At 41.1% G+C, this 24,333-nt stretch overlaps 1 protein-coding gene across 1 annotated transcript in view; it reads left to right on the forward strand.

Annotated features, from left to right (window-relative positions):
• The window catches only part of MYH11 (myosin heavy chain 11), a 101,206-nt gene that overhangs the window by 62,057 nt on the left and 14,816 nt on the right, over nucleotides 1–24,333 (forward strand). Inside the window, exons 8-33 of the mRNA XM_026650635.1 lie at nucleotides 1,523–1,621; nucleotides 2,408–2,551; nucleotides 5,448–5,543; nucleotides 6,858–6,976; nucleotides 7,152–7,304; nucleotides 8,825–8,998; nucleotides 9,202–9,375; nucleotides 9,940–10,054; nucleotides 10,977–11,170; nucleotides 12,329–12,450; nucleotides 12,562–12,631; nucleotides 12,798–12,958; nucleotides 13,895–14,003; nucleotides 14,652–14,783; nucleotides 15,558–15,764; nucleotides 16,392–16,529; nucleotides 17,517–17,640; nucleotides 18,394–18,565; nucleotides 19,491–19,703; nucleotides 20,067–20,211; nucleotides 20,307–20,513; nucleotides 21,266–21,370; nucleotides 21,458–21,610; nucleotides 22,074–22,322; nucleotides 22,608–22,820; nucleotides 23,739–23,951. Coding sequence (XP_026506420.1) covers nucleotides 1,523–1,621; nucleotides 2,408–2,551; nucleotides 5,448–5,543; nucleotides 6,858–6,976; nucleotides 7,152–7,304; nucleotides 8,825–8,998; nucleotides 9,202–9,375; nucleotides 9,940–10,054; nucleotides 10,977–11,170; nucleotides 12,329–12,450; nucleotides 12,562–12,631; nucleotides 12,798–12,958; nucleotides 13,895–14,003; nucleotides 14,652–14,783; nucleotides 15,558–15,764; nucleotides 16,392–16,529; nucleotides 17,517–17,640; nucleotides 18,394–18,565; nucleotides 19,491–19,703; nucleotides 20,067–20,211; nucleotides 20,307–20,513; nucleotides 21,266–21,370; nucleotides 21,458–21,610; nucleotides 22,074–22,322; nucleotides 22,608–22,820; nucleotides 23,739–23,951 — 4,001 coding nt within the window. The remainder of the gene's footprint in view (nucleotides 1–1,522; nucleotides 1,622–2,407; nucleotides 2,552–5,447; nucleotides 5,544–6,857; nucleotides 6,977–7,151; nucleotides 7,305–8,824; nucleotides 8,999–9,201; nucleotides 9,376–9,939; nucleotides 10,055–10,976; nucleotides 11,171–12,328; nucleotides 12,451–12,561; nucleotides 12,632–12,797; nucleotides 12,959–13,894; nucleotides 14,004–14,651; nucleotides 14,784–15,557; nucleotides 15,765–16,391; nucleotides 16,530–17,516; nucleotides 17,641–18,393; nucleotides 18,566–19,490; nucleotides 19,704–20,066; nucleotides 20,212–20,306; nucleotides 20,514–21,265; nucleotides 21,371–21,457; nucleotides 21,611–22,073; nucleotides 22,323–22,607; nucleotides 22,821–23,738; nucleotides 23,952–24,333) is intronic.

The raw sequence follows: 24,333 nt of genomic DNA on the forward strand, positions 1-24,333 counted from the left end.
GAAGTCTTGTGATTAAGACCCCCGACTTGGGAGATCTGGGTTCGGTTTCAGCTCTGCATCTGTGTGACGGGGGCAGGTCACTTACTCCTGCGGCTTAGTTTTCCCCATCTGTAAAAGAGGGCTAATACTTCCTTGCCTCTCAATGGGGCTGTGCAGATAAATTCATTGTGTATGAGATGCTATGGCGTTGACGCCCGTGTAAGTACTAAAATAGATGGACTCGAAGAAAACACTAGTGATAATATGCTGATGGAGACGGTCTTTTGTAGCGTCTACTACAACGAGGTCCTAGTCCATGACTGGGGTGCCATCGCAATACCACTAATCCATAAGACATTTACTTTTTCTTCAGCAAAGTTACAATAGGAAAGATGCAGGAGTCAGGATTAAACCGACAAGAGGTGCTGTCCAGCAGGAATGTATTGGAATCACCTAAAATTCCCTTCCCCTTGTTAAACTTCTCCTGCCAAACTGATGGGAGGATTTCCATTCCTCCGGAGTCACCTTGTCTGTATATGTACTGCTAACCCAGCCTTGCCAGACATGACTTATCCTTGGGGCTCATAAAATATTTGTTCCGTGCCAATATTTCTGGCACTCGAGTGCACCACCTAGATCCAAATGCTGGACATTTGCAAACAGCTTTTCTGATGCAGATTCTGCAGATTCCCCTACCTGGTCTGCACATCCTTTCCCCCTCCTCCTCCATTTCAAATGGCAGACTGAGGGTATGTCTACACTGCAGTTAAAAACCTGTGGCTGACCTATGTCAGCTGACTTGGGGGCTTAGGCTAAGGGACTCTTTCATTGCAGTGAAGATGTTCAGGCTGTGGCAAACTTTAAAGTTTTTGGCTTATGAACTAAAGGTCTGATCCTGTTCCTTCAGAAAACCATGGTGTAGAGCCAAGGGCTTAAAAGAACCATTACTGCACTATTCTTCACAATTCTTCATTTGCAGATCCTGTGCCATATGTACGTGTTGCCAACTCTAATTTTAGCAGATTAGATATTCATTAAAACAGTTTATTATTATTTTTATATCTCTTACACCAACCTTGAGAGCAGTGCTTCTGGAAAGGTGCTGAAGACACTGGTTGATGTTGAAAGATTTAACCCGTCCGGGAATCAGAGCCTAGTATACTCTTGAGGAAGAAGGGCATCACAGCATGACATGACAGATATCATGTAAACTCTTCAGATTAGGCCTGGTTCTGTAAACACCTAGGCCTACACATAATGAATGCTACCATGTTTAGCGCCATTGATCAGATATAAAATGGGACTATTCATGGTAGTAAGCACTCAACCGAGCATTCATATCACTTCTTGTGAGTATTTCAATTGACATCATTAATAAGCACTGCATATGGAAGCGAGTGATTGCAGAATCAGACCCATGTTTGTTAGACAAGCTAACATCCAACATGTGCCGCTGGTTGTACTAAGGCAATTGGCAGTGTTAGGATGCACTGAGTAAAATATGCCAATAAGGTTTTTTTTTTTTAACATACATAACGTCCAGATTTGCTTGAAAAGTCTCGTGCTATTCGCCAGGCTAGAGATGAGCGGACATTTCATATCTTTTACTATATGATCGCTGGCACTGGGGAACAAATGAAAAGTAAGTTACTTTCTTAAGCTGAACTATCTGAGCAGCGGTTGTGAAGGGCTGAGTTACGTAATTGATCTTAATGTCTGAAACTGTAATTTCATTCAATCCTTGTTATAAGTAATGAGTTCCTTGGCTGTTCTAAACAATTCTACTCAAGAGTTGTAGAAATGTCCCAACTTATGTGCATCTATAACTGGTGGTTTGCAGTTCGCAGGTCACCCCAGCGCAAATAGATCAAGTGCAAGTCCCCAAATCTAAAAAGGCCTACTTCTAAAATGAGTAGAAATATGGAATTTTTTAGAAAAACATTAAATTTGAAAAAGCTTGATGGAAACAAAGGATCAGATCCCAAATGGTCAGGAAGTGCACAGCACTGCTCAGGGATATAGTGCACGCCTGGCTTTTAGGATCATTCCAGCAATCAGGAATTGCCAGGACAAAGATGCCCTGGCTATGCCCTCTTTCCTATAGCCATCTTCACTGGCAGCTGTGAGAATACATTTTTAAAAGCTACTAGTGAATGGAGGCACCCAAACTCACTAGTAACTTCTGAAAATTTAGGTCATGGTAACTCTACACCACCCAAAATTCCATACACAAGGGAAATCCCCAGTTGGCAAACCACTGATTTTTTTTGTCTGCTTTGCATCAGGGGAATGGACTTAATAGTCCAAAGATTTGAGAACTTAAAAGCAGACTTTATACTCTGAATAATCGATGAGATTCTGATTTCTAGTATGGGTGTGTGTTAAATTATCTTTTCTCTAAGTCGATTTTTTTCTTCACCTTTTATAGAGGATTTATTGCTGGAAAGTTTCAACAACTATACCTTTTTATCTAATGGCAACGTGCCTATTCCTGGTCAGCAAGATGATGAGATGTTCCAGGAGACCTTGGAAGCCATGGCAATTATGGGTTTTAATGAAGAGGAGCAGCTTGGTAAGAATTGCTAGCAAGCTTTAGGTCAAGTAAAGCACATAGAGCAATAAGTTGATGCTTGTAAAAGTAAGAAATATTGCTGTAATCTCTGTGCACACATGTACAGCAATGGATTCTTCTCAAGGTGTGCCACTATGTAAGCTGCAAGTAAATGAACATCTAGTTTCATATTAGGAAGTTAATTTTATTCAAGGCTCATGTCCAGGCCTCTCTGGAGATGCATTGACTTGCCACTGGACTGGGAACCAAAAATCCCAGAGTTCTAAACCTCTGTGAGTCATTCAGCCTCTATCTCAGATTCACCATCTGTCAAATGGGGTAATACCTGTCTCCCTTCAAAGTGTGCTTGTGCTCGAAGGACTAATGCCACTCTATGTTCCCTTCTACTGCATGCTGAGGAGGTGAATAAAACCACACAACTCCCATGGAAAGGGATCCAGGGTTTTCCCACAGAGGAAATCTTCCCAGACATACAGTTGCCTCTGTTCCATCTGTAAGAATAACATGGGAACTTAACACTGTATGATCAAGGGAGATATAATCAGATGGATAAGGGATGATGTTGGAGGACAGCTGTACTACATAGCATGCTCTCCTCTCCACTGTGGGCCATGTAGCATGCAAAGCAGAATTAGTTAGTGGTAATGGAACAGCATTAACGCCCCACAAAATCTCTGTAGGAGATGATATAACACAAGCACTGGTCAGCAGTTAACAGCCTGGTGATTAAATTGCTCATACTGCCAATGCTTGAGGAAAACCCCTAAAAAAACCAGGAGACCGCTTCTCTATATGTCAGTCTGGCTGGTGATCCATGGGGCTTGGGGTCAGCGAGGCCAATAGAACCCTGACAAATAGCCATTGTCAGCCTCACCTCAGCTCTCTAACCATTTCATACAAAAAGAAAGGGGGAAGGATGATGCACCAGGAAGTCTGGGGTGAATGTTGGCTTTGCTATGCAAGGAGGCCTAATTGATTATATGTTTGAAAAGATTGACAAAAATAGAAATTGCTATGTAAGCGCTATATGTTGTTCTAGGGTGGAGGTTTTCAAAAACACTTAGCATTGGCCTAATTCTGTCCCCACTGAAATAATGGCTAAACTGAACATCTTTGAAAATCCCACCCAGAATATGATTAAACTGTCAAGAGTTCCATTACTGAAAATGGAATAAGTTATAAGATGAGAAGAATTACTATGTACGTTAGAATGAGAAAATAAATTGTATTAGATTATATACAAAATATAATGCATAGAACAAACACAGATATGTAGTGCATACGTATCTTAAATGTGGATCACCTGAAATTATTTCTACATTTTTTGCTGTCTGTGTAAGTGAGGAATTACAAAGGTTTTTTTCATCAGTGTCAGAAGTGACAAATCCCATGAGAGCTGCTTGGTGAGGGAACATTACATGCATTCCGAACCCATTTGAATGCCAAACCATCAATACAGTTGTCAACATCCAGTAGTACTTTAAAAATTGGGCCTTGAAAGGTAAAACATGGCTATTAAAGGACAGACTTTTAAGCATCCCAGCTGGCAAAACTCCACACATGATCACTACTAATGACCATTTAAAGCTAGTTTTTAGGCACTTTCCAACAAAGATGACCAAAAAAAAAAGTTGCAAAATATTATGACTTAAATTTGAAGGAATTGGGCCTGCCTTGAGCAGTTAATACTAGTATTATCTGCAGGTTCAGGACAGAGGGAAATGAACAACCAGCCTAAATTATCTTGAAAATGTACACAAATGCAGACATAGAAGAACCCTCTTAACTGTCAGTTTGTGGTTTTAACTGTCATGACACTGTATGTGTGCTTCTCCCCCTCCCCAGCTTCCCCCCCAGGTTGTGTTAGTCTTCATACCTGAAGTGACACCTGGTGGCCAGGACAATGGAGATCTTATTACTGACCACATCGATCAAAACTGAGCCTGTGAGGTGCTGAGAACTCCATCAGCTCCCACCGATTTCATTAGGAACTGAGGGTGCTAAACCCTGCATAGCAGCAATTTAGCACCTCTCCCGATTGGATTCAAAAGTGTCTATTTTAATAAAGGTGGCAGGTCTTGTCTCCCATCAAGGCATGCAGGAGGAGATGATGCCTGCACCTCTCACTGGCATCAATAGTAATTCTTTGTATTGATCCCTTAATCCCCCACGCCTGGACCCCCAAAATATGAACCTGCTGAAGCATCATTCTCTGCTTGTACAAGTCTAGGCATCTAGCAAAAAGAAGAATTAACCCCTGAAAGACAATCTGGTTTGTAAAGTGACAATGTATTTTAACATCTAAGGCGATGCAGTGTTATGTTAATGCACACTTTTGGAATTGCACTTTAATCAGATGATGTTTTGTATACTAAATACTTAGGCCCCAATCTTGCAAGACTCATACATGTGCTTCACTTTAATTCCATGGAATTGATAAGTTAACAAATCCTTTTGCTCTTAGAAGTATCTTAAGACAATTACTATAATAACGTATTACAACACCGTAGTTCCCAACCTATGGTCCATGAACCATCAACAGTCCTTAGAGCACTAAGTGGTGGTCGTGAATACCTGACATGGTGCTGGCTGCTCTTCTTATTTCCAGCTATTAAACTGTATTCAAAGTGAGCTACAGATACACCACCTGCTTTTCTAACATGACTTCCCTGTGTAAGCAATTGCTTTAGTTGCTCCTGGTGCATCGCAGTCACCAAGGCAGGGAGATGGCCCTGATCATCATAAACGGAAGGGGAGGTAAACCCGTGAGAGACACTCTCTTAAGATATGGTCTACACTATAAAATAGCTGTTTAGGGGACAGTCATTTTGGATTATATGCCTATTATTTCTATTGATAGAATTCCTGACATTTTACTCTTTAATTTATTTTACAGCAATGCTGAAGGTTGTTTCATCTGTCCTACAGCTGGGTAATATTATCTTCAAGAAGGAGAGAAATACTGATCAAGCTTCTATGCCAGATGACACTGGTATAATTTTATCTCTTCAAAATTTAAATTGAAAACCATGAATAGCATAATAAAATGTCTGTGTCAAAGGTGGAGTCACTGCTTGTGCACACCCTCATAGTGTGGCATAATGTAGTGTAGCAGGCTCACCTCATCCAGAAACCTCTGCTGACTCCAGCCCTGCCTCTTCTCACCACTCAGCCCGCCAGCCAGGTCACATTCAATCTGACTCTTTCCAGGGTAACAGAGAATCCCACAAAACAATTGTCCATTGACCTTACATCAGGTGTCTGACCCGCAACTCTGGGCCCTGTGGTCTTCACTCCCCTTATCTCAAGGCTCTCCATAGCCCTTGCCCCTTGTCTCAAGGATGTGTGTGTGTGTGGGAGGGAGGTTCACACCACCTTTCCCCAGTCACTGGTAGGAGTGCCTAGGCCCTCCCTCTACAGCTCAGTACCACTGCAGTGAGCAGTCAAGTTCTGCTCCTTTAGACCCCTGGCTTCCTTGGCTTTCCTACCTTGGTCCGTCTCTAGGCCCCTTTTATCCTCTCTAGGCTCTACAATGTTCCTTCCAGCTCTTGTAATGAGCAACACCTCCCAGGGCTTCCTCTCCAGAAGTCCAATTCCTACTCTCTTTCAGGGACCATCATAGCAACTTGCACCACTCCCCTGTCTTTCCAGTGTCCCTCCTCCAGCCTCCTTTCTAGTCTGGGCTTCTTCTCTTTATAGTAACCACCCAGCTCCTCCCTAGCTGGGTCTTGACTTTAATTGGGCCTGACCCACCCTCCAGGTGCAACCAGGGGTGCTAAGTGCTCTCTGACTCCTATTAATCATTTCACTGCCAGTGTGGAAACACACCCCATCACAGACTGTTAAGTAAATTGTAATTTGTACCAGTCTTCTCATTTTCATTAAAAAGAACAGGAGTACTTGTGGCACCTTAGAGACTAACAAATTTGTTAGTCTCTAAGGTGCCACAAGTACTCCTGTTCTTTTTGCGGATACAGACTAACACGGCTGCTACTCTGAAACTCATTTTCATTGTTGATTTCCACTGATGCTGCAACTATTGAAAAAGAGATTCTGCACTTTAAATTAACAAAATTAACATGCATCATATCTGGTGATCTTGAGTCCCTAGGTGGCTGAACAATGCATATGCTGCTGGTGTTGTGAATGACACTTGTGGAGTCTCTTTCGCATATGCATGAGGAAGATATTTTAATGGAATGGAGGGATAATGGGTTCATCATTAGACATACTCCTAGCATAGACATTTATTGATCTACCATGAGAAAATCCAGTGTGAAATAGAATTTTGTTCTCTTGATTGAAGCTGCACAGAAAGTGTGTCACCTGATGGGTATTAACGTGACAGATTTCACAAGGGCAATCCTGACACCACGGATCAAAGTTGGACGAGATGTTGTTCAGAAAGCCCAGACCAAAGAGCAGGTATCAATTTGTGATCTCCTTAACTCTGCTAACTTTCTTCTTTAAAAATCAGTGTGTGAGGGGGGGAACGGGCAACCCTATCCCCTGCACCCCATTACTGTTCTATATGGAAGATAGTGTCTGATTTTGATTTGTTCATTCATTTCATATCTTCTTCCCTGCCCTGCATTAATAGGCAGACTTTGCGATAGAGGCTTTAGCCAAAGCAACATATGAACGTCTGTTCCGTTGGATTCTTAGTCGTGTGAACAAAGCTCTGGATAAAACAAAAAGACAAGGAGCGTCTTTCCTGGGGATCCTTGATATCGCTGGATTTGAGATTTTTGAGGTATGTACTATTTGGCACAAGATGATCTGAACATTTTAACTTCCCACTTGTGTATTTCACTCTTTCGTTTTCGTCAGTCTCATTATCTGTCTTTTTCTAAAAGTCTTAAACCCTGATCCTGCTCGGAGAACCAGGTAGGCAGACCCTCTGCAACTGCACAGCACCAAAGGGCTCTGTATGGATGCAGGGATCATCCTGCTCCATCCTCAGTGGAGGACTGGGGCCTTAAGCAGCGCACTAGGCCTGTGTGGGGTGGGAATATACTGAACATTGTTCTGTGACGTTTATAAAGAGGCAGGTTGGGTACTCGGAAATTTAAGAAATGCAATAAGTGGATTATAAACTCGTACTACTTCAGTGATAAAGAGGCACCTACATACAACTATTGAGAATTACATTGAGTTGAGAAAACAAACTTAACTGTAGCTTAACAAACTTAACTATAGACCAAGAGAACTCCACTGGCCATCACCTACAGTCCTCAGCATAAACCTCTCCAACACATCATCAGTGATCTACAACCCATCCTGGACAATGATCCCTCGCTTTCACAGACCTTGGGAGGCAGGCCAGTCCTCGCCCACAGACAACCCGCCAACCTTAAGCATATTCTCACCAGCAACCACACACCGCACCATAACAACTCTAACTCAGGAACCAATCCATGCAACAAACCTCGATGCCAACTTTGCCCACATATCTACACCAGCAACACCATCACAGGACCTAACCAGATCAGCTACAACATCACCGGTTCATTCACCTGCACGTCCACCAATGTTATATATGCCATCACGTGCCAGCAATGCCCCTCTGCTATGTACATTGGCCAAACTGGACAGTCACTACGTAAAAGGATAAATGGACACAAGTCAGATATCAGGAATGGCAATATACAAAAACCTGTAGGAGAACACTTCAACCTCCCTGGCCACACAATAGCAGATGTAAAGGTAGCCATCTTATAGCAAAAAAACTTCAGGACCAGACTCCAAAGAGAAACTGCTGAGCTTCAGTTCATTTGCAAATTTGACACCATCAGATCAGGATTAAACAAAGACTGTGAATGGCTAGCCAACTACAAAAGCAGTTTCTCCTCCCTTGGTGTTCACACCTCAACTGCTAGCAGAGGACCTCACCCTCCGATTGAACTAACCTCGTTATCTCCAGACTGATTCTTGCCTGCATATTTATACCTGCCTCTGGAAATTTCCGTTACATGCGTCTGACGAAGTGGGTATTCACCCATGAAAGCTTATGCTCCAATACATCTGTTAGTGTTAAAGGTGCCACAGGACTCTCTGTTGCTTTTAACTATAGCTGGTTAACCTAATGTGTAAGAGTTTAATGTAAATGTTCATGTAAAGCCAAAGTTAGGATAGTAAAATCTACCCCCTTATAATGTAACGATTATTACTAATAAAAGAACTAGAAGATACAAAATGTTATCTTACTATTCACATTTTTCTTGTACATTTATTTTTAAATGTAATAATTCAGTTCTTTCATCCCATTTTCAGGTCAATTCTTTTGAGCAATTGTGTATCAATTACACAAACGAGAAACTTCAGCAGCTCTTCAACCACACAATGTTCATACTGGAGCAGGAGGAGTATCAGCGTGAGGGCATTGAATGGAATTTCATTGACTTTGGCCTTGATCTGCAACCTTGCATTGAGCTGATTGAAAGACCGGTAAGATTACATGTCTTTAGGTGGGACAACATTGTGTAGGTTGGATAAGGGATGCTTATATCTCAGTCCAACAGGGGCTTTGTGTAACCTTACACTTTTTGGCTCCATTGTTTCAGAGTATGATTAATAATAACCTAGAGGAAATTTTTAAGGTGATTTTCTTTCATTGCATATGACTGATGTGTCTACTGCTTATGTTGCAGAACAACCCGCCTGGTGTCCTGGCTCTCCTGGATGAAGAGTGCTGGTTCCCCAAAGCTACAGACACATCTTTTGTAGAGAAACTGTGTCAAGAACAAGGCAGTCATTCCAAGTTCCAGAAGCCTAAACAACTCAAAGACAAAACTGAGTTCTCCATAATCCACTATGCAGGAAGGGTATTGGACAGGACTAAGCTCTCTTACTATACAAAACTTGTAACTCTTTGATGACCAAACAGTGAAATATCCAGCCAAAGTGTGAGAGATTGCCAAGAAATAGAATCAAAGTACGGAGAGTGACTTAGTTTGCTGGAATAAAAAGTGCTTTCATTCTGTAACATATAGAAAGCACTCAGAACTGATCTAATTTTGCTCCCATTGAAGTCCATCCCTGGTGAAATCCATTGATTTCAATTTGAGCAGAGTTAGTCCAAAGCTAAGTGTTTCTCAAAAATGCCACTACTTTGGAGTCTCCAAACAAATTCACAAAGATAGCAGGAGTCCAGTGATGTGGATATGGCAGTAGGATTGGGCCCCCAAAATATGAGTGCATTAACCTTTAAGAGCCACGCATATACCAACCTTAATCCATGTGAGCAAATCCTATCTACACAGGGCATTTCACATTATTGTTATTATTTGGATTGTTATAGTGCCCAAAGTTCCCAGTCAGGATCAGGGTCCTCACTATCAAAATTCCTGACTGAGAACAGATTTTTACATGAGTGATATTTTCTAAAGGTTGACTACAGTGCAAGTGCCTGGCTAACGAAGAACATGGATCCACTAAATGACAATGTGACTTCTCTGCTGAATCAGTCTTCAGACAAATTTGTGGCAGACCTTTGGAAAGATGGTATGAATCTGAACGCTAAGCTTGTAATGTTGTGTAAAGAGCTGTCAATCATCCTTTAGGACCTAAACTTATTAAATCCTTAAACTGTACTCCTCAGAGACAGCATGTATGGCTTAAGCTCCATCAAATCAATTACTTACTTTAAAATGCCATCCAAAAAGATCATGAAAATGAAGATTCAGCATGTATCTGCTATTGAACATGTAACATTGAGCAGCTTATATTGATTTTACTTCTGAAGAGTGATCATGTACAATCCATATCTCACTCCCACATCTCAAATGAGTGCCCCATGGGCATTGCTAAGGAGGTGTAATTTCACTGGCCCCTTTGAGTATGATATTCTATTACATAGCACTTTTAATCTAAAAGAATCACAAGGAGCTGTACAAACGTATGTACAATATAAACAGCAGAACCCTCATTTTTCCAAAGGACTTGGAGGATAACCCAAACATTGAGATAATCCGGGGAAATGACCCAGAAGGGAGTGTGGGCCAATGTGTGCAACACTGGGGTGGGAATCAGGAAGTGGTGGTGGGTAGTTTTCCCAGTTCTAACCTGCTTGATAATTCTACCTGTGTAGGGGTGTTGTGAGGCGAGCATAATGTTTGTAGGTAGATGTAAACCCATATATAAGGGCTAAGTGTTCTATATTAATAGCCATGTGTTCAACAGCACTGTATTCAGTCATCAGTCCCTAACAAGTTGTATTTTCAGCATTGACACAGAAGTGGTAGACCTTACCAGATATTTAATCTTGCCTATATCTATGACTGTTGCTACTAAACTTTTATATACTACCACAATATAGGGTTAGATTATACTAGATTTTAATAAGGTGTGCAATTATGCCAGAAGCAATGAACTTTGAAGACCATCTGTCTGAGAGGTACCATTCACCCTTGCTTTTATGTTTCAGTGGACCGCATAGTGGGGCTGGACCAGATGGCAAAGATGACTGAAAGTTCACTCCCTAGTGCTTCAAAAACCAAGAAGGGCATGTTCCGTACTGTTGGGCAACTCTATAAGGAGCAACTGACCAAGCTGATGACTACCCTAAGGAACACAAATCCAAACTTTGTCCGTTGTATCATTCCAAATCATGAAAAAAGGGTACGTTTCAAATGCTCAGGTTTCATTATTCTTGTCAAGTTCTAGTAACTAGAACAGTATACTGTAGACTCCACTGATTCCCAGACTTTTTACTAAGGAAATCCTATCCCAGCCTCATGCAGAGGGGAGGCTCCAGGAGTGGGGATGGGTTGGAGAGGAAGCTACCCCATACTCACCCCAAAATGGCAGCTCCTGTCCATGGTGTTGGACATGGCTCTGAGCATTGTTACCTGGTACATGGTATCACAGCAGCACCCAGGTTTGGCCCAACTGCCCCAATGTCATGACAGAGGGAAAGCCAGACCTCATTTGAGTGAGTGGCATTGCAACCTGGTGCACAGGGTCACAGAACCACTCAGATTTGGCCTGGTCACCCCTCCATCATGACAGGGGCGCAGCCAGGCCAAATTTGAGTGAGTGGCACTGTGAACTGGTGCACTGGATTGCAATGACAGGTCACAACACCTAGACAAGGGAGCCAGGCCCAGCCCCCGGGACAGGAGCCACCACTGTGGGGTGAGTGTGGGGCAGGGTTGCTCTCCAAACCTGCCCCCTTGAGGCCTCCACAGCAGGCCCACAATCCATGTACAACCTTCCCATGATCCACTGGTAGATCATGACCCACTACCTGGAGAACAATGTTGCAGATGACAGTATTATAGAAATATAGAAATGTAGGGCTGGAAGTGACCCTGAGAGGTGAGCAAGCCCAGTCCCCGATGCTGAGGCAGGACCAAGTAAACGTAGACCATCCTTGACAGGTGTTTGTCCAACCTGTTCTTAAAACCTCCCATGATGGGGATTCTACAACCTCCCTTGGAAGTCTAGGCCAGAGCTTACATACCCTTGTAGTTAGAAAGTTTTACCTAAATCTCCCTTGCTACAGATATAGCCGATTAGTTCTTGTCCTACCTTCAGGGATGCAGAGAACAACTGAACCCCATCCTCTTTATAACAGTCCTTAGCATATCTGAAAACTGTTATCAGTTCCCCCCTCAATCTTCTTTTCTCGAGATTAAACATGCCCAATTTTTTTAACCTTTCCTCATAGGTCATATCTTCCATTATAATGCTGTGCCAGTAATACACTTTCCAAACTTCTATCTTCCTTCCTTATTTATTTTATATGCTAAAACTGAAAATGTCTTTATTCCATAGGCTGGCAAACTTGATGCCCATTTAGTGCTGGAGCAGTTACGATGCAATGGTGTCTTGGAAGGGATTCGTATCTGCCGGCAAGGATTCCCCAACAGAATTGTCTTCCAGGAATTCCGCCAGCGGTAGGACAATATGATTTGGAGTGTTGTAATACACATTCATCTGTGCTGAAACTAAGATTACGTCTGCGCTAAATAATTGATTTTCCTTTTCTATGCCATTTCTGTTTACAGATATGAAATTCTTGCTGCAAATGCTATTCCTAAAGGATTTATGGACGGGAAACAGGCTTGTATACTGATGGTGAGCAGAATGTTTTCAACCAAAATTAATAAAGTCAGGAACATACATTTTACATGGAAATGGTTAATTTTTCTGCAAACAGTGTAAAAACCATTCCAATGAAAAGTATTTAAGACTGAACTGTAATGACAGAGTCCACAAAATATCCTTGTTTCCCTCCCAATAGATCAAAGCATTAGAACTTGATCCCAACTTGTACAGGATTGGACAAAGTAAAATCTTCTTCAGAACTGGTGTCCTGGCTCATCTGGAAGAAGAAAGAGACTTGAAAATCACAGACATCATTATTGCTTTCCAGGCTCAAAGTCGAGGCTACCTGGCAAGAAAGTAAGACTGCGTTGTCAGAAACACAATAAAGTCTATGGCGATGTAGATCACGGAGTGTAGTTATCTGCATTGCAACTTGAGGCTTTTTTTTAAAATGAGGTTTATGGTTATTGCGACATTTTGGGTGCCACTGTAATGCAAAGGTGTCAGGTGCAGTACATGTATATAAGAAAACATACTTCTTCCCCTTAAGAATCTAATAAGATCAATTACATAGAATAGAAGTACTTCAACTACTTAGACTGTAAACTGCAAGGACTGTCTTTTTGTTCTTTATTTGTATGGCCCTGGCACAACAGGGTTCTGGTCCATGACTAGGAATGCTAGATGCTACCACAATACAAATAATAAATATAAATAATAAAGCTGATGCCATTTGTAAAGCGTTAAACCCCATTGATACAGAGCTTGGACCTGAAGCACTGGGCACTTGAGTCACCTGACCGTACTCCCAAATAATTTTAAACCAACTAAGCACTCTAAGAGGTAAAAGCCCATTTTTTAAATATTAACAATAAAGGTTTTTCCCTTGGGCCCTGCCATCAAGGCCCTCAGACTTCTGAACGAACAACTTTAAATATGGTATGATTAAAGAATTATGGACCTGAATAAAAAGCCTAGATCCGAATGCCTGCATACCCAGGATTCTGGAGATGTCCATACTCAGATCTGGATTTTGTGGTTTGATCCCATCTCTACAATTAAGCCATTCTAAAAACAGCAGAATAAAATACTGAAAAGACAGACAAAATTACCACCTTTCTATGGGTACCACAAATAATGAGACACTTTTAAAGTGAGAGTTTGCACCAGACATCTCAAACTTTCACACAGATTTGTGCACCAGCGTTGTTTTGTTTGAAATGTATTGTGCAGACAACTTGTGCTCACTATTATCAGATTATTTGAAGGAAGTTGCTTTGTATTTAATTACAGGGCCTTTGCCAAGAGACAGCAGCAGTTAACAGCAATGAAGGTCATTCAGAGAAACTGTTCTGCTTACCTGAAGCTAAGGAACTGGCAATGGTGGAGACTGTTCACTAAAGTAAGTGACTGTCATTCAGTGAATTTCTCTTCAGCCTTCCAAATGAGAGAGATTGTCTAGGATTCTAAGTCAAGTTAGGAGGAAGGACTTTTACTGACCTATAGGGCCTGCTCCCAAGTCCGTTGTAATCAGTAAAAGTCACTGATTTCAGACGGTTTAAGATTAGGCTCATTGTCAGAAAGGTTTTGAACATATCTCTGGAATGTTATTAAAAGTATGGGTCATTCTGTCTTTATTCAGATGATGAAAATAAGCCCCTGAAAAGGATTCACACAAGAAGAATTAGCATGTTTAGATCTTTAATTTCATATCAGACGTTGAAATGAGTTAGTGAAGAGGAGCCCTGCATCACAATTCCCCATCACATCTTGTTCGAATTGTCCCGTTTCATAAGTCTCATCAGAGAATCAGAGGACTGACATGACCCAAAGAATGAAATAGCCTTTTTAACAGAGAAGTGGCCTTTCAAGAGCGTTGCTGAAGCTCAGTGGTGTGGGGAAGCTTGTACTAGAACTGACTGTGCTGTATTGCTCCACTACCTTCATAATACAAAAGTTCGTCCATAGGGCTGTCAGTCTGGCATCCTTGATAAATATTGCATTCACTAAAGTAAATGCTGAAAAGCAACATTCATACTTGGTTTTTCAGGTGAAACCACTCTTACAAGTCACCCGCCAAGAGGAAGAAATGCAGGCCAAAGACGAGGAGCTACAGAGAACGAAGGAAAGACAACAAAAAGCAGAGAGTGAATTGAAGGAATTGGAGCTGAAACACAATCAGGTGACATACAGTTGTGGACCACTGGAAACTTTATCAATTATTTTATTTTTAGAAGCTTATTAAATGTTACAAAATACCAGCAAAAGGGTCTATTCTCCTTATGCTTCTGATCCTCTTAACATCAATGGACCTGAACCAAAGCACACTGCAGTCCACTGCCAGACTTCAAGAGCCTGGACCCCTAGACCTCCTATCAGTACTAATCTCTATTCACTGGCAGTCTAGGAGAACCATGGAATCATAGAAATGTAGGGCTGGAGAGGAGCTCACAAGATCATCTAGTTCAGCCTCCTGCACTGAGACAGGACCAAGTAAACCTAGACCATCCCTGATAAGCATTTGTCTAAACTGTTCTTAAAAAGCTCCAATGATGAGGATTTCACAATTTACCTTGGAAACCTATTCCAGAGTTTAACTACACTTAAAATTATAAAGCTTTTCCTAATATCTAATCTAAATATCTCTTGATGTAAATTAAACTGATTACTTCTTGTCCTACCTTCGGTGGACATGGAGAACAATAGGTCATAGTCCTGTTTATAACTGCCTGTAACATATTTGACTTAACATGTTGCCACTCAGTCTTCTTTTCTCAAGAGTGAACAAGCCCAGTTTTTTTAACCTTTCCTCATAGGTCAGGTTTTCTAAACTTTTTATTACTCTGGTTGCTCTCCTCTGGACAGTCTCTCCAATTTGTCCACATATTTCTTAAAGAAAGCAGCACTGGGTAACTTGTGAGCTAAGTTTTAAATGCATATCCATTTATCTGCATAGCTGTGTGAAGAAAAGAATCTCCTTCAGGAACAGCTTCAGGCCGAGACCGAACTGTATGCTGAAGCTGAAGAGATGAGAGTCCGCCTATCTGCTAAGAAGCAAGAGCTGGAGGAGATCTTGCATGAAATGGAGGCCCGGATTGAAGAGGAGGAGGACCGCAGTCATCAGTTGCAAACAGAGAAGAAAAAGTTGCAACAACAAATGCTGGTACTGTAACCTATGTACAGCTCATACAATTGCACCTCACTGACAAAATTGGCAACTACTGATCATATGACAGTAGCTGCTATATAGTACTTTGTGGAATATGTATATGCTACACCAGTGGTTCTCAAACGTTTGTATTGGTGACCCCCTTCACACAGCAAGCCTCTGAGTGCGACCCCCCCTTATAAATTAAAAAACCTTTTTTATATTTAACACTATTATAAATGCTGGAGGCGGAGAGGGGTTTGGGGTAGAGGCTGACAGCTCGTGACCTCCCATGTAATAACCTCGTGGCCCCCTAAGGGGTCACAACCCCCAGTTTGAGAACCCCTGTGCTACACAGTAGTAGGAATGCATTTCTGCTGTTTTCCCCTCCATGTAATTCTTTATAGTAGACAGGCACATTCTTCCCCATCCCAATTTAAAATATTTAAAGAGTTTCTTTTCTAAATGGCTAGATTACTAAATCTTTCCTTCTGTATTGCCAAGACCCTTATGGGTCACCCATTTCTTAAAACTAGAAAAGCTTTTAATATGCCCACATAGGTTTGGGCAGGCCTAAAATAGGCCCTGTAGTACATTCATTCTAGAATTCATGTTTTTGGGGGCTTTTTTCCCACCAAAAAGGACCTTGAGGACCAGCTAGAAGAAGAAGAAGCTGCAAGGCAAAAACTACAACTTGAGAAAGTAACAGCAGAGGCCAAGATAAAGAAAATGGAAGATGACATTCTCGTAATGGACGATCAGAACAACAAGCTGACCAAGGTCAGTGTCATGGGCCCAGTTTTCTACTTAGCGCAAAATCAATGTAAGATGAAAAGATCTCCTCTTCAGCTACGATGGTAACAATAACTTAGCACTTCATAGTCACATAGCTAGCAGGCCATAAGCCCTTTGTGTCTGGAATGGGCCGGTGACAACGTTGCCATGTTTATCCTAGACAATTTAAAATCTTATTAAAAATCTAAATGTTGTTGGCTTTTTGAGTCCTCTAATGGCAAAAATATCTCCAAGCAAAAATCCCCATAGCAATTAAGCAAGATCAGTGGAAACATTCCCCTTTAGCTCCTAGAAAGAGCAGACAGCTCCCCCTATGCACAAAACTCACTAATTCCTTTTAACTTGTAAAATTGTACGTAATCATCTAACTGTTGTTTAAATATATTACTGCTATGTCTTGATGCCATCTCCATGGATGTCCATACCACTTGCTTTCTAAAACAACTGAATACTAAGAGATAAAAGACAGCTGTACAATAACATTTGCTAAAGGATATCTGTGCGTTCCTCCCAATCTGGGATAACTGGTATAACTTCTTATGCATCAAGCTAAGTATGTAGGGTCACCTCGTGCAGAGGGCCAGCACTTCATGCACCACTTACCTCCTATTTTGAGGGCTTTAATTATGCATAGGCCTTGTGCTGGTCCTCTGGACAGAAGGAATTTCACCCATAAACTCTAAGGCCATGATTCAGAAATGCACTTGAAGTATGCATGTGTTAAAATACTTTCCTGAATCGGTGCCCAAGTACTTGCTAGCATAGAGTGGGTATAAAGAATCTAATAGTCTAGTTAATCTCATAGAAAGCATCCATCACTTTCGATCTCCTCTATAATCAAAGTGCTACATGACACTGTCAGGAAATGTCGCATTTAAAAAGATCTGATTTATTTTTTAGAGTGTACATTGGCATTTCATGGGCACAAATAATATATGTTCTATCTGTAAATGGAAACTTTTTTTTCTTAAGGAAAGAAAACTCCTTGAAGAGAGAATAAGTGATTTAACAACAAATCTTGCAGAAGAAGAAGAAAAAGCCAAAAACCTTACAAAGCTGAAAAACAAACATGAATCAATGATTTCAGAACTGGAAGGTATTGTAAACCAAAGGTGGTTTTATATCAATTGCTTATTTGAGTTGTATTTTTAAAAGACTCCTTTAAAAAAATAGAGACAATACATTTACCATCTAGGTTTTCTGAAATGCCGGAACATGAAATTCTGTAGTAATTACCAAATAAAATTTATTTTTAATGACAGTCCTGGGCGGCTCTTTCCAAGTAGGCAGAAATGTAATTTTAATTGTTTTGTATGTTTGTTTTTCACTTTTAATTTCAAATGGTATTTGCCAGATTCAGTATTCTGGGGCCAGTTAGAACTATGTATTACAATATATATGAGAAACCCAGGCTTTCATTTATTACAAATCATTTTTTTAAAATCCAAGTCAGACAAAGGTAAAAGAGATGAACAGTTTCATTTGTGTTTCTTGGAGAATGAACCCAACCTACAAAAACTATGGGATGGGAACAATGCATCAGCAAAACAGAGGTCCCTATTTTGTTAGAGTCAGCACAAGAAAGAAAATATGGCAAAAAGTAGTGCTTCAGGATACTGGGGAGCAGAGAGTTCTGATTTATGGATGGACAGAAAGTAAAGTTCGTGTGCTAGTTGCAAGTCACTAGCCCTTCACTACAAAAAGAAAATTGACTTGTATTCAGTGTATAACCAAATGGAGAAGTACAGCGACCTCACTGCTTTTCTGTGTATATGTACCTATGTTCAGGATGACTTTGAGAATTCCTTGGGCTGACTCACTACCCTGACAAGAATCCCCATTTTTTCAGTGCGGCTGAAGAAAGAAGAGAAGAGCAGACAAGAACTGGAGAAAGCGAAGAGGAAGCTGGAGGGAGACGCCAGTGATCTGCATGAGCAGATTGCAGACCTGCAGGCGCAGATTGCCGAACTAAAGATGCAGCTGGCCAAAAAGGAGGAAGAGCTGCAAGCCGCTCTTGCCAGGTATCCAACTCCACCGACAGAAGGGCCTGAGCTGAAACTCCAGATCTGGGCATGCGCACACACCAATCCCCACCCACACTTTGTGAAAGTTCAGCTCTGAGTCTGATCTCTGCACTTTGAAGTGCAGGTTATAGACAAAATACACTGCAAATTACTACAAGTCTGCCCCTGAACCATTCAAATGAATGGGCGGGGGCGGGGGGTGTTTCCCATAGACTTAAATAGAAGCAGGATCCTCAGGCCATGAGAAATCAGGGCTTGAAATGTCATTGGCCACCAAGCCCCCATTGAGCAGTAAAATCCTTCCACACCTCAATATCCTGTGGGATACTGTCTTTCCATACAGGGCAACAATCATTTTCCTAAGCCTCCTCTCCCCTCCCTTCCATATCTCTTTCCTGCATTGGGGGCCCAGTTTCTTACATGTCAAACAGTTGAGAAAGACTTACTCTGCAGATACCAGTGATCATCCCAATTGTCTATGTCATCCAAGAGATGAGGACACCACATCTACTTCTGTCATTCTCTCTCCATGCTGGTTAGGACTGTCTGCACAATGAGCTAAAAGCTGAACCTAGCACATACCTTCAAACATATATTTAGGATGGGATTTTCTAAAACTCTTGGAGTTGGCCTAATTCTGTACATACCGAGGTCAATGGTAAAGCTCCTATGGATTTCTAAAGGACTAAGAGTTAGGTCATTCAGAAAACCTTACCCTTAAATACACAGTTTAAGCTATACTAACATAAGATGGGGTGTTATCTTATCTATTATCTGGTGTGGATTAATTACATTTCCTAGTAAAATTTAAAAAAACGTGGATTCATTTAGGTTATTTGGATTGAAATCAAAGCACCAGCTCCCAACAGCTCAACAGACTTGAAAAAATTTTATATATACACATCATATTTTTTTTGTCCAGGCTTGAAGATGAAATTGCTCAGAAGAATAATGCCCTCAAAAAAATCCGTGAGCTGGAAGGTCACATCTCTGATCTCCAGGAAGACTTGGATTCTGAGAGAGCAGCAAGAAACAAAGCAGAAAAACAAAAGAGAGACCTGGGTGAAGAGCTGGAGGCCCTGAAAACAGAACTTGAAGATACCTTGGATAGCACAGCTACACAGCAAGAACTCAGGTATAATGACCTAGCACACGGTAGAAAAACAAATGTAGCCAAAAATCACTATAAAAGACATAAAATCAGAAAGCACTATTTCAGTAAAATATTGCATAACACATGTCTAGTGATGTGTAAAGATCTGCACATCTGGAGGGAATAACATGGGCTCTAAGCACAAGCCCCAGTGCAAGGAACTCTTGGATTCTTATTCAGGCTCTGACAGTGTTGCCCTACGAAGGATTGGACAAGTCACTTAATTAACGAATAGTTCTAAAGTGCTACTATAAAAGTATCATCACACATCTGTGCAATAACACAGTTTCCTGTGTGATTCGATTGTCTGCTAGCTGTTCCATTCATGTGTGTATTGCTTTCCAGAGCAAAGAGGGAACTGGAGGTCACAGTGCTGAAGAGAGCTCTGGACGAGGAAACTCGGACTCATGAAGCCCAGGTCCAGGAGATGAGGCAAAAGCATACTCAAGCTGTGGAAGAGCTAACAGAACAGCTGGAGCAATTTAAACGGGTAAACTGAAAACCACTACCCTGAAAATGGGTTTATCTATTAGACATTGTGGATTTCTTTTACACAATGTATTTTTCTTTGCCTTATGCATTCAGGCCAAAGTAAACTTGGACAAGACCAAGCAGACACTAGAGAAAGAAAATGCTGACCTGAGTATTGAAATCAAGTCACTAAATCAGGCCAAACAAGATGTGGAGTACAAAAAGAAGAAGCTGGAAGTGCAGCTTCAGGAGCTACAGTCCAAATACACCGATGGAGAGCGTGTCCGGGTGGAACTCAATGAAAAAGTCCATAAGTTACAGGTAAGAAATACCTTCTTCGGTGACCTGAGAGGCTCAGTGGGACAACTGGATATAGAGTGACTGACGTATTCTGGGTCCCACACAATGGTGTTGCTAATACAAACCATTACTTGTTTCTTACTAAATGCCTATTCCCAAGAACTGTTAACTCACAAATGCAGCAATAAAGGGCTTCTTAGTATGTTATGTAGTAAAAACCTGTGGAAATAGAATATGGTTTTATTTTGTATTTGCATTTGAAAACCAACTTTTCAGAATCAATTTCTTCATAACAAGTTGCACTCCATTGGGTATAGACCTCTCCACTCAGCTAGGGAGTGTGACAGAGGGAGTGGGGCACAAAATCAAGGCACCTTTTGCATGGAGCTGTTCTACAGCTGTACTGGACAAAGGGAGGTTCAATAAAGTTGCCTGTGACAGAATTCTCTGAAACCTCTACCCCAAACATATGCTTACCTGCTGTGGATTGGTTCCACAGCACTGAAATCTCACAAATTCTCTTAGCAAAACTTTGGCAATATCCACCATTCTGACATGATTTTTGCCATCTTGAATTACATCTGAACTGGAAAATAGGCCTCTTCTTGGGTTCTGGAAGTGATCCAGAAGCACAGGAGCAGGTTCTGCTCCTGGCATTCAAATACAAACTGCGATTCAAGAGTTCAGTCTGGACCCATCTCAAACATAGCTGGGGTAGATGGGATTGAAGCTATACAAAATGACTGAAAAGATTCAATGTGATTTTTCTTTAGGTTGAAGTGGAAAATGTTACCGGTTTGCTCAGTGAAGCAGAAACCAAGGCAATCAAACTCACTAAGGATGTTGCAAGCTTGGGATCTCAGCTACAGGATATGCAGGTAGGCTTCCCACTGGGATAACCTGTATAAAACATATTGAAAAAGGAACAAAAAAATGACCATGTTCTATTATGATGATCTCTGTAGGAGTTGCTTCAGGAGGAAACTCGGCAGAAACTGAATGTAACTACCAAGCTTCGCCAGCTGGAGGAGGAAAATAACAGCCTGCAAGAACAGTTGGAGGAAGAAGCAGAAGCAAAACAAAACCTAGAGCGACATATTTCGACACTGACAATACAGGTACAGTGGCAGTTAGAACATTATCTCCAGTGCTGAGTCTTTACAATAGGTCCATAGATTTCAGATCTCTAGTTATCCCTATGCATGTTAGACAGTGAACTATTGTTACTAGGCCAGAAGCAGCAAGTGTATGACCTGTAGACCAGCTGTAACCTGTGGAATTCAACAGGGCAGCCAGTAGCCACTCTCTTCTTAATGCAGAGGAGAGTGTGACCACAGGATTACTGGCCACATCTTGGTGCAAGATCACTCGCCTCATGATGGAGTCTGGTGCAATGGGCCTATAGCCTCTGTAGGCTGCCTCATGATGTTAAAGATGAGTGACTGCCATCAGCTTCATATTGAGTGAGTTAGGTGCACGCCTATGGGTTCCTTGGACGATGTCATATGCAGCCCGCTGTTGTGCAAACTTAGAGTGCCTCTGCTATACAGACTTGTTTCATTCCTTGAATTCAAATTTCAGCTTTCTGACTCAAAGAAGAAGCTACAGGAATATACCAGCACAATAGAGAGTATGGAGGAAGGCAAAAAGAAATTCCAGAAGGAAATTGAAGGGCTCACGCAGCAGTTTGAGGAAAAAGCTGCTTCTTATGACAAACTGGAAAAAACCAAGAACAGACTCCAGCAGGAGCTGGATGATCTGATAGTGGACTTGGACAACCAACGCCAGCTGGTCTCCAGCCTGGAGAAAAAGCAGAAGAAGTTTGATCAGGTATGAGCTTATGGTTAACTCCCTTCATGTTATAACCTAACTTTGCTGGGAGTCATGGGTGCAGAGAGTAAGTTGTTGAGTGGGAATTAACATAGTTATAAAAAAAGATTAAGGTTGAATTATATATGCCTTGATTAATTTTGTATCTGCATATACAGGGACCTTTCTCTGTAGTTATTAGTAATTGACAAGACTAACGCAATAGAAAACCCTACACTTAATGGCTTTCTGTATTAACAGGATTACTGTGCTCAAACTGAGAATTTTTATGTTATTGGTTTATAGATGCTAGCTGAAGAGAAAAACATCTCTTCCAAATATGCAGACGAAAGGGACAAAGCAGAAGCTGAAGCTAGAGAAAAAGAAACAAAGGCTTTGTCCTTGGCCCGGGCTCTTGAGGAAGCTTTGGAAGCCAAAGAAGAACTGGAGAGAACCAACAAATTGTTGAAAGCGGAAATGGAAGATCTAGTTAGCTCCAAGGACGATGTTGGCAAGAATGTAAGTCTTATAATATATATCCCGTACAACTATTTCAGGGATGATCACTTAAATTAATAGTTAACAACACAAAGATCTACATTTTCAGTGTGGAGGGTTCTTCACAGTATAAAATCCATTCAACAATGTCAGAAGTTTTATGCAGAATTCCATGAGCAATTCCATCTGCATTCAGTCCTATCAGAGACTCAGCAATGAATTATGCTTACAAGCCTTCTTTAGTCTTGACTTTACTGATCAACAGAAAGTTATTGATCATGAAGAGGATTGTTTGTCTCATTTCTGAGAGAAGACAAAATTTAAGCAGAGATTGAGAAGTATTTGCTAACCCAGTAAGCAGCTTCCAAGTTGTAAAGTTTGCAGATCTGAATTTATTTATTGGATTTGATTTTGCCTGCAGCTACCACTGTGGCTAAAAGAAATTTCCACAGTTGACTTGGCAGAGTTCAGTTGTGACAGGATCCAAAGCAGTGTGATGGCTCTAACAGGTGTCTGTGAGCTAAGAGCTTCAGAAGGAAATAAAAATTAAAAGGAACAAAACAAGTCCTGCTAACTTGATTTGATATTGCTTCCTATCTCTTATTCTAGTAGCATGATCACATCACTACCTCTAAGGGTTTATTTCCACAATTGTAGGTGTTTAGACTAAAAATGAATCCTGGGATAACATTTGGTATCCAGGGTCTCAGTCTATGAATAAGCTGAATTTTGCCTTTTAAAATAGATTTATAAGGGTACAAAAAATGCTAGTTTGCCACTTTTTTGTGGGTGTCCTTGAAACTTAATCCATTCTCTCTCTCCACAATTCATATATTCAAATTTGTCCCATGCTATAGAATGATCACATTCCAGCAATATGTATTTTTAGATTGATTACAATAAATAACAACATTCTATTGATTTCTCATTGCATGAAAGGTCCATGATTTGGAGAAGTGCAAACGTGCCCTGGAACAACAAGTGGAGGAGATGAAGACACAATTAGAGGAGCTGGAGGATGAGCTACAGGCTACTGAAGATGCCAAGCTTAGATTGGAGGTTAACATGCAGGCCCTAAAAGGACAGTTTGAAAGAGACTTGCAAGCTCGAGATGAACAGAATGAGGAGAAGAGGAGACAGCTGCTTAAACAGGTATAATTCGTTATCAGTGACACTGTAAATGCTTACTCAAAGTAATTGCAAATCCCCTGGCTCAGGCCATTATTAGTAAGTGCTTCAGGATAATAAGAACCAAACATTCTTCTTCCTTGTGCTTGGCTGAATAAAAGCTATATAGACCATTTTACTTTGCTTAAAAAATGAGCTGCAGTTATAGCAGTGTTATGGCTTGTGGCTATTTCAGTATAAGGAATCTGACTGTAGAAGACAGTGATTTAACAGGGAGATTCCATTTAATGTAAATCACCTGAATTATTAACTCTGACATAATGGCTAAAATGCTCCCCGTGCTTTCAGTGCAAGTAGTAAAAGACGGATCCCAAATATAATATCTGGCTTCCCTGGATGAATCATT

The sequence above is a fragment of the Terrapene carolina genome, unplaced genomic scaffold (assembly GCF_002925995.2).
Source record: "Terrapene carolina triunguis isolate 2854851 unplaced genomic scaffold, T_m_triunguis-2.0 Scaffold93, whole genome shotgun sequence".
Classification (NCBI taxonomy): domain Eukaryota; kingdom Metazoa; phylum Chordata; order Testudines; family Emydidae; genus Terrapene; species Terrapene triunguis.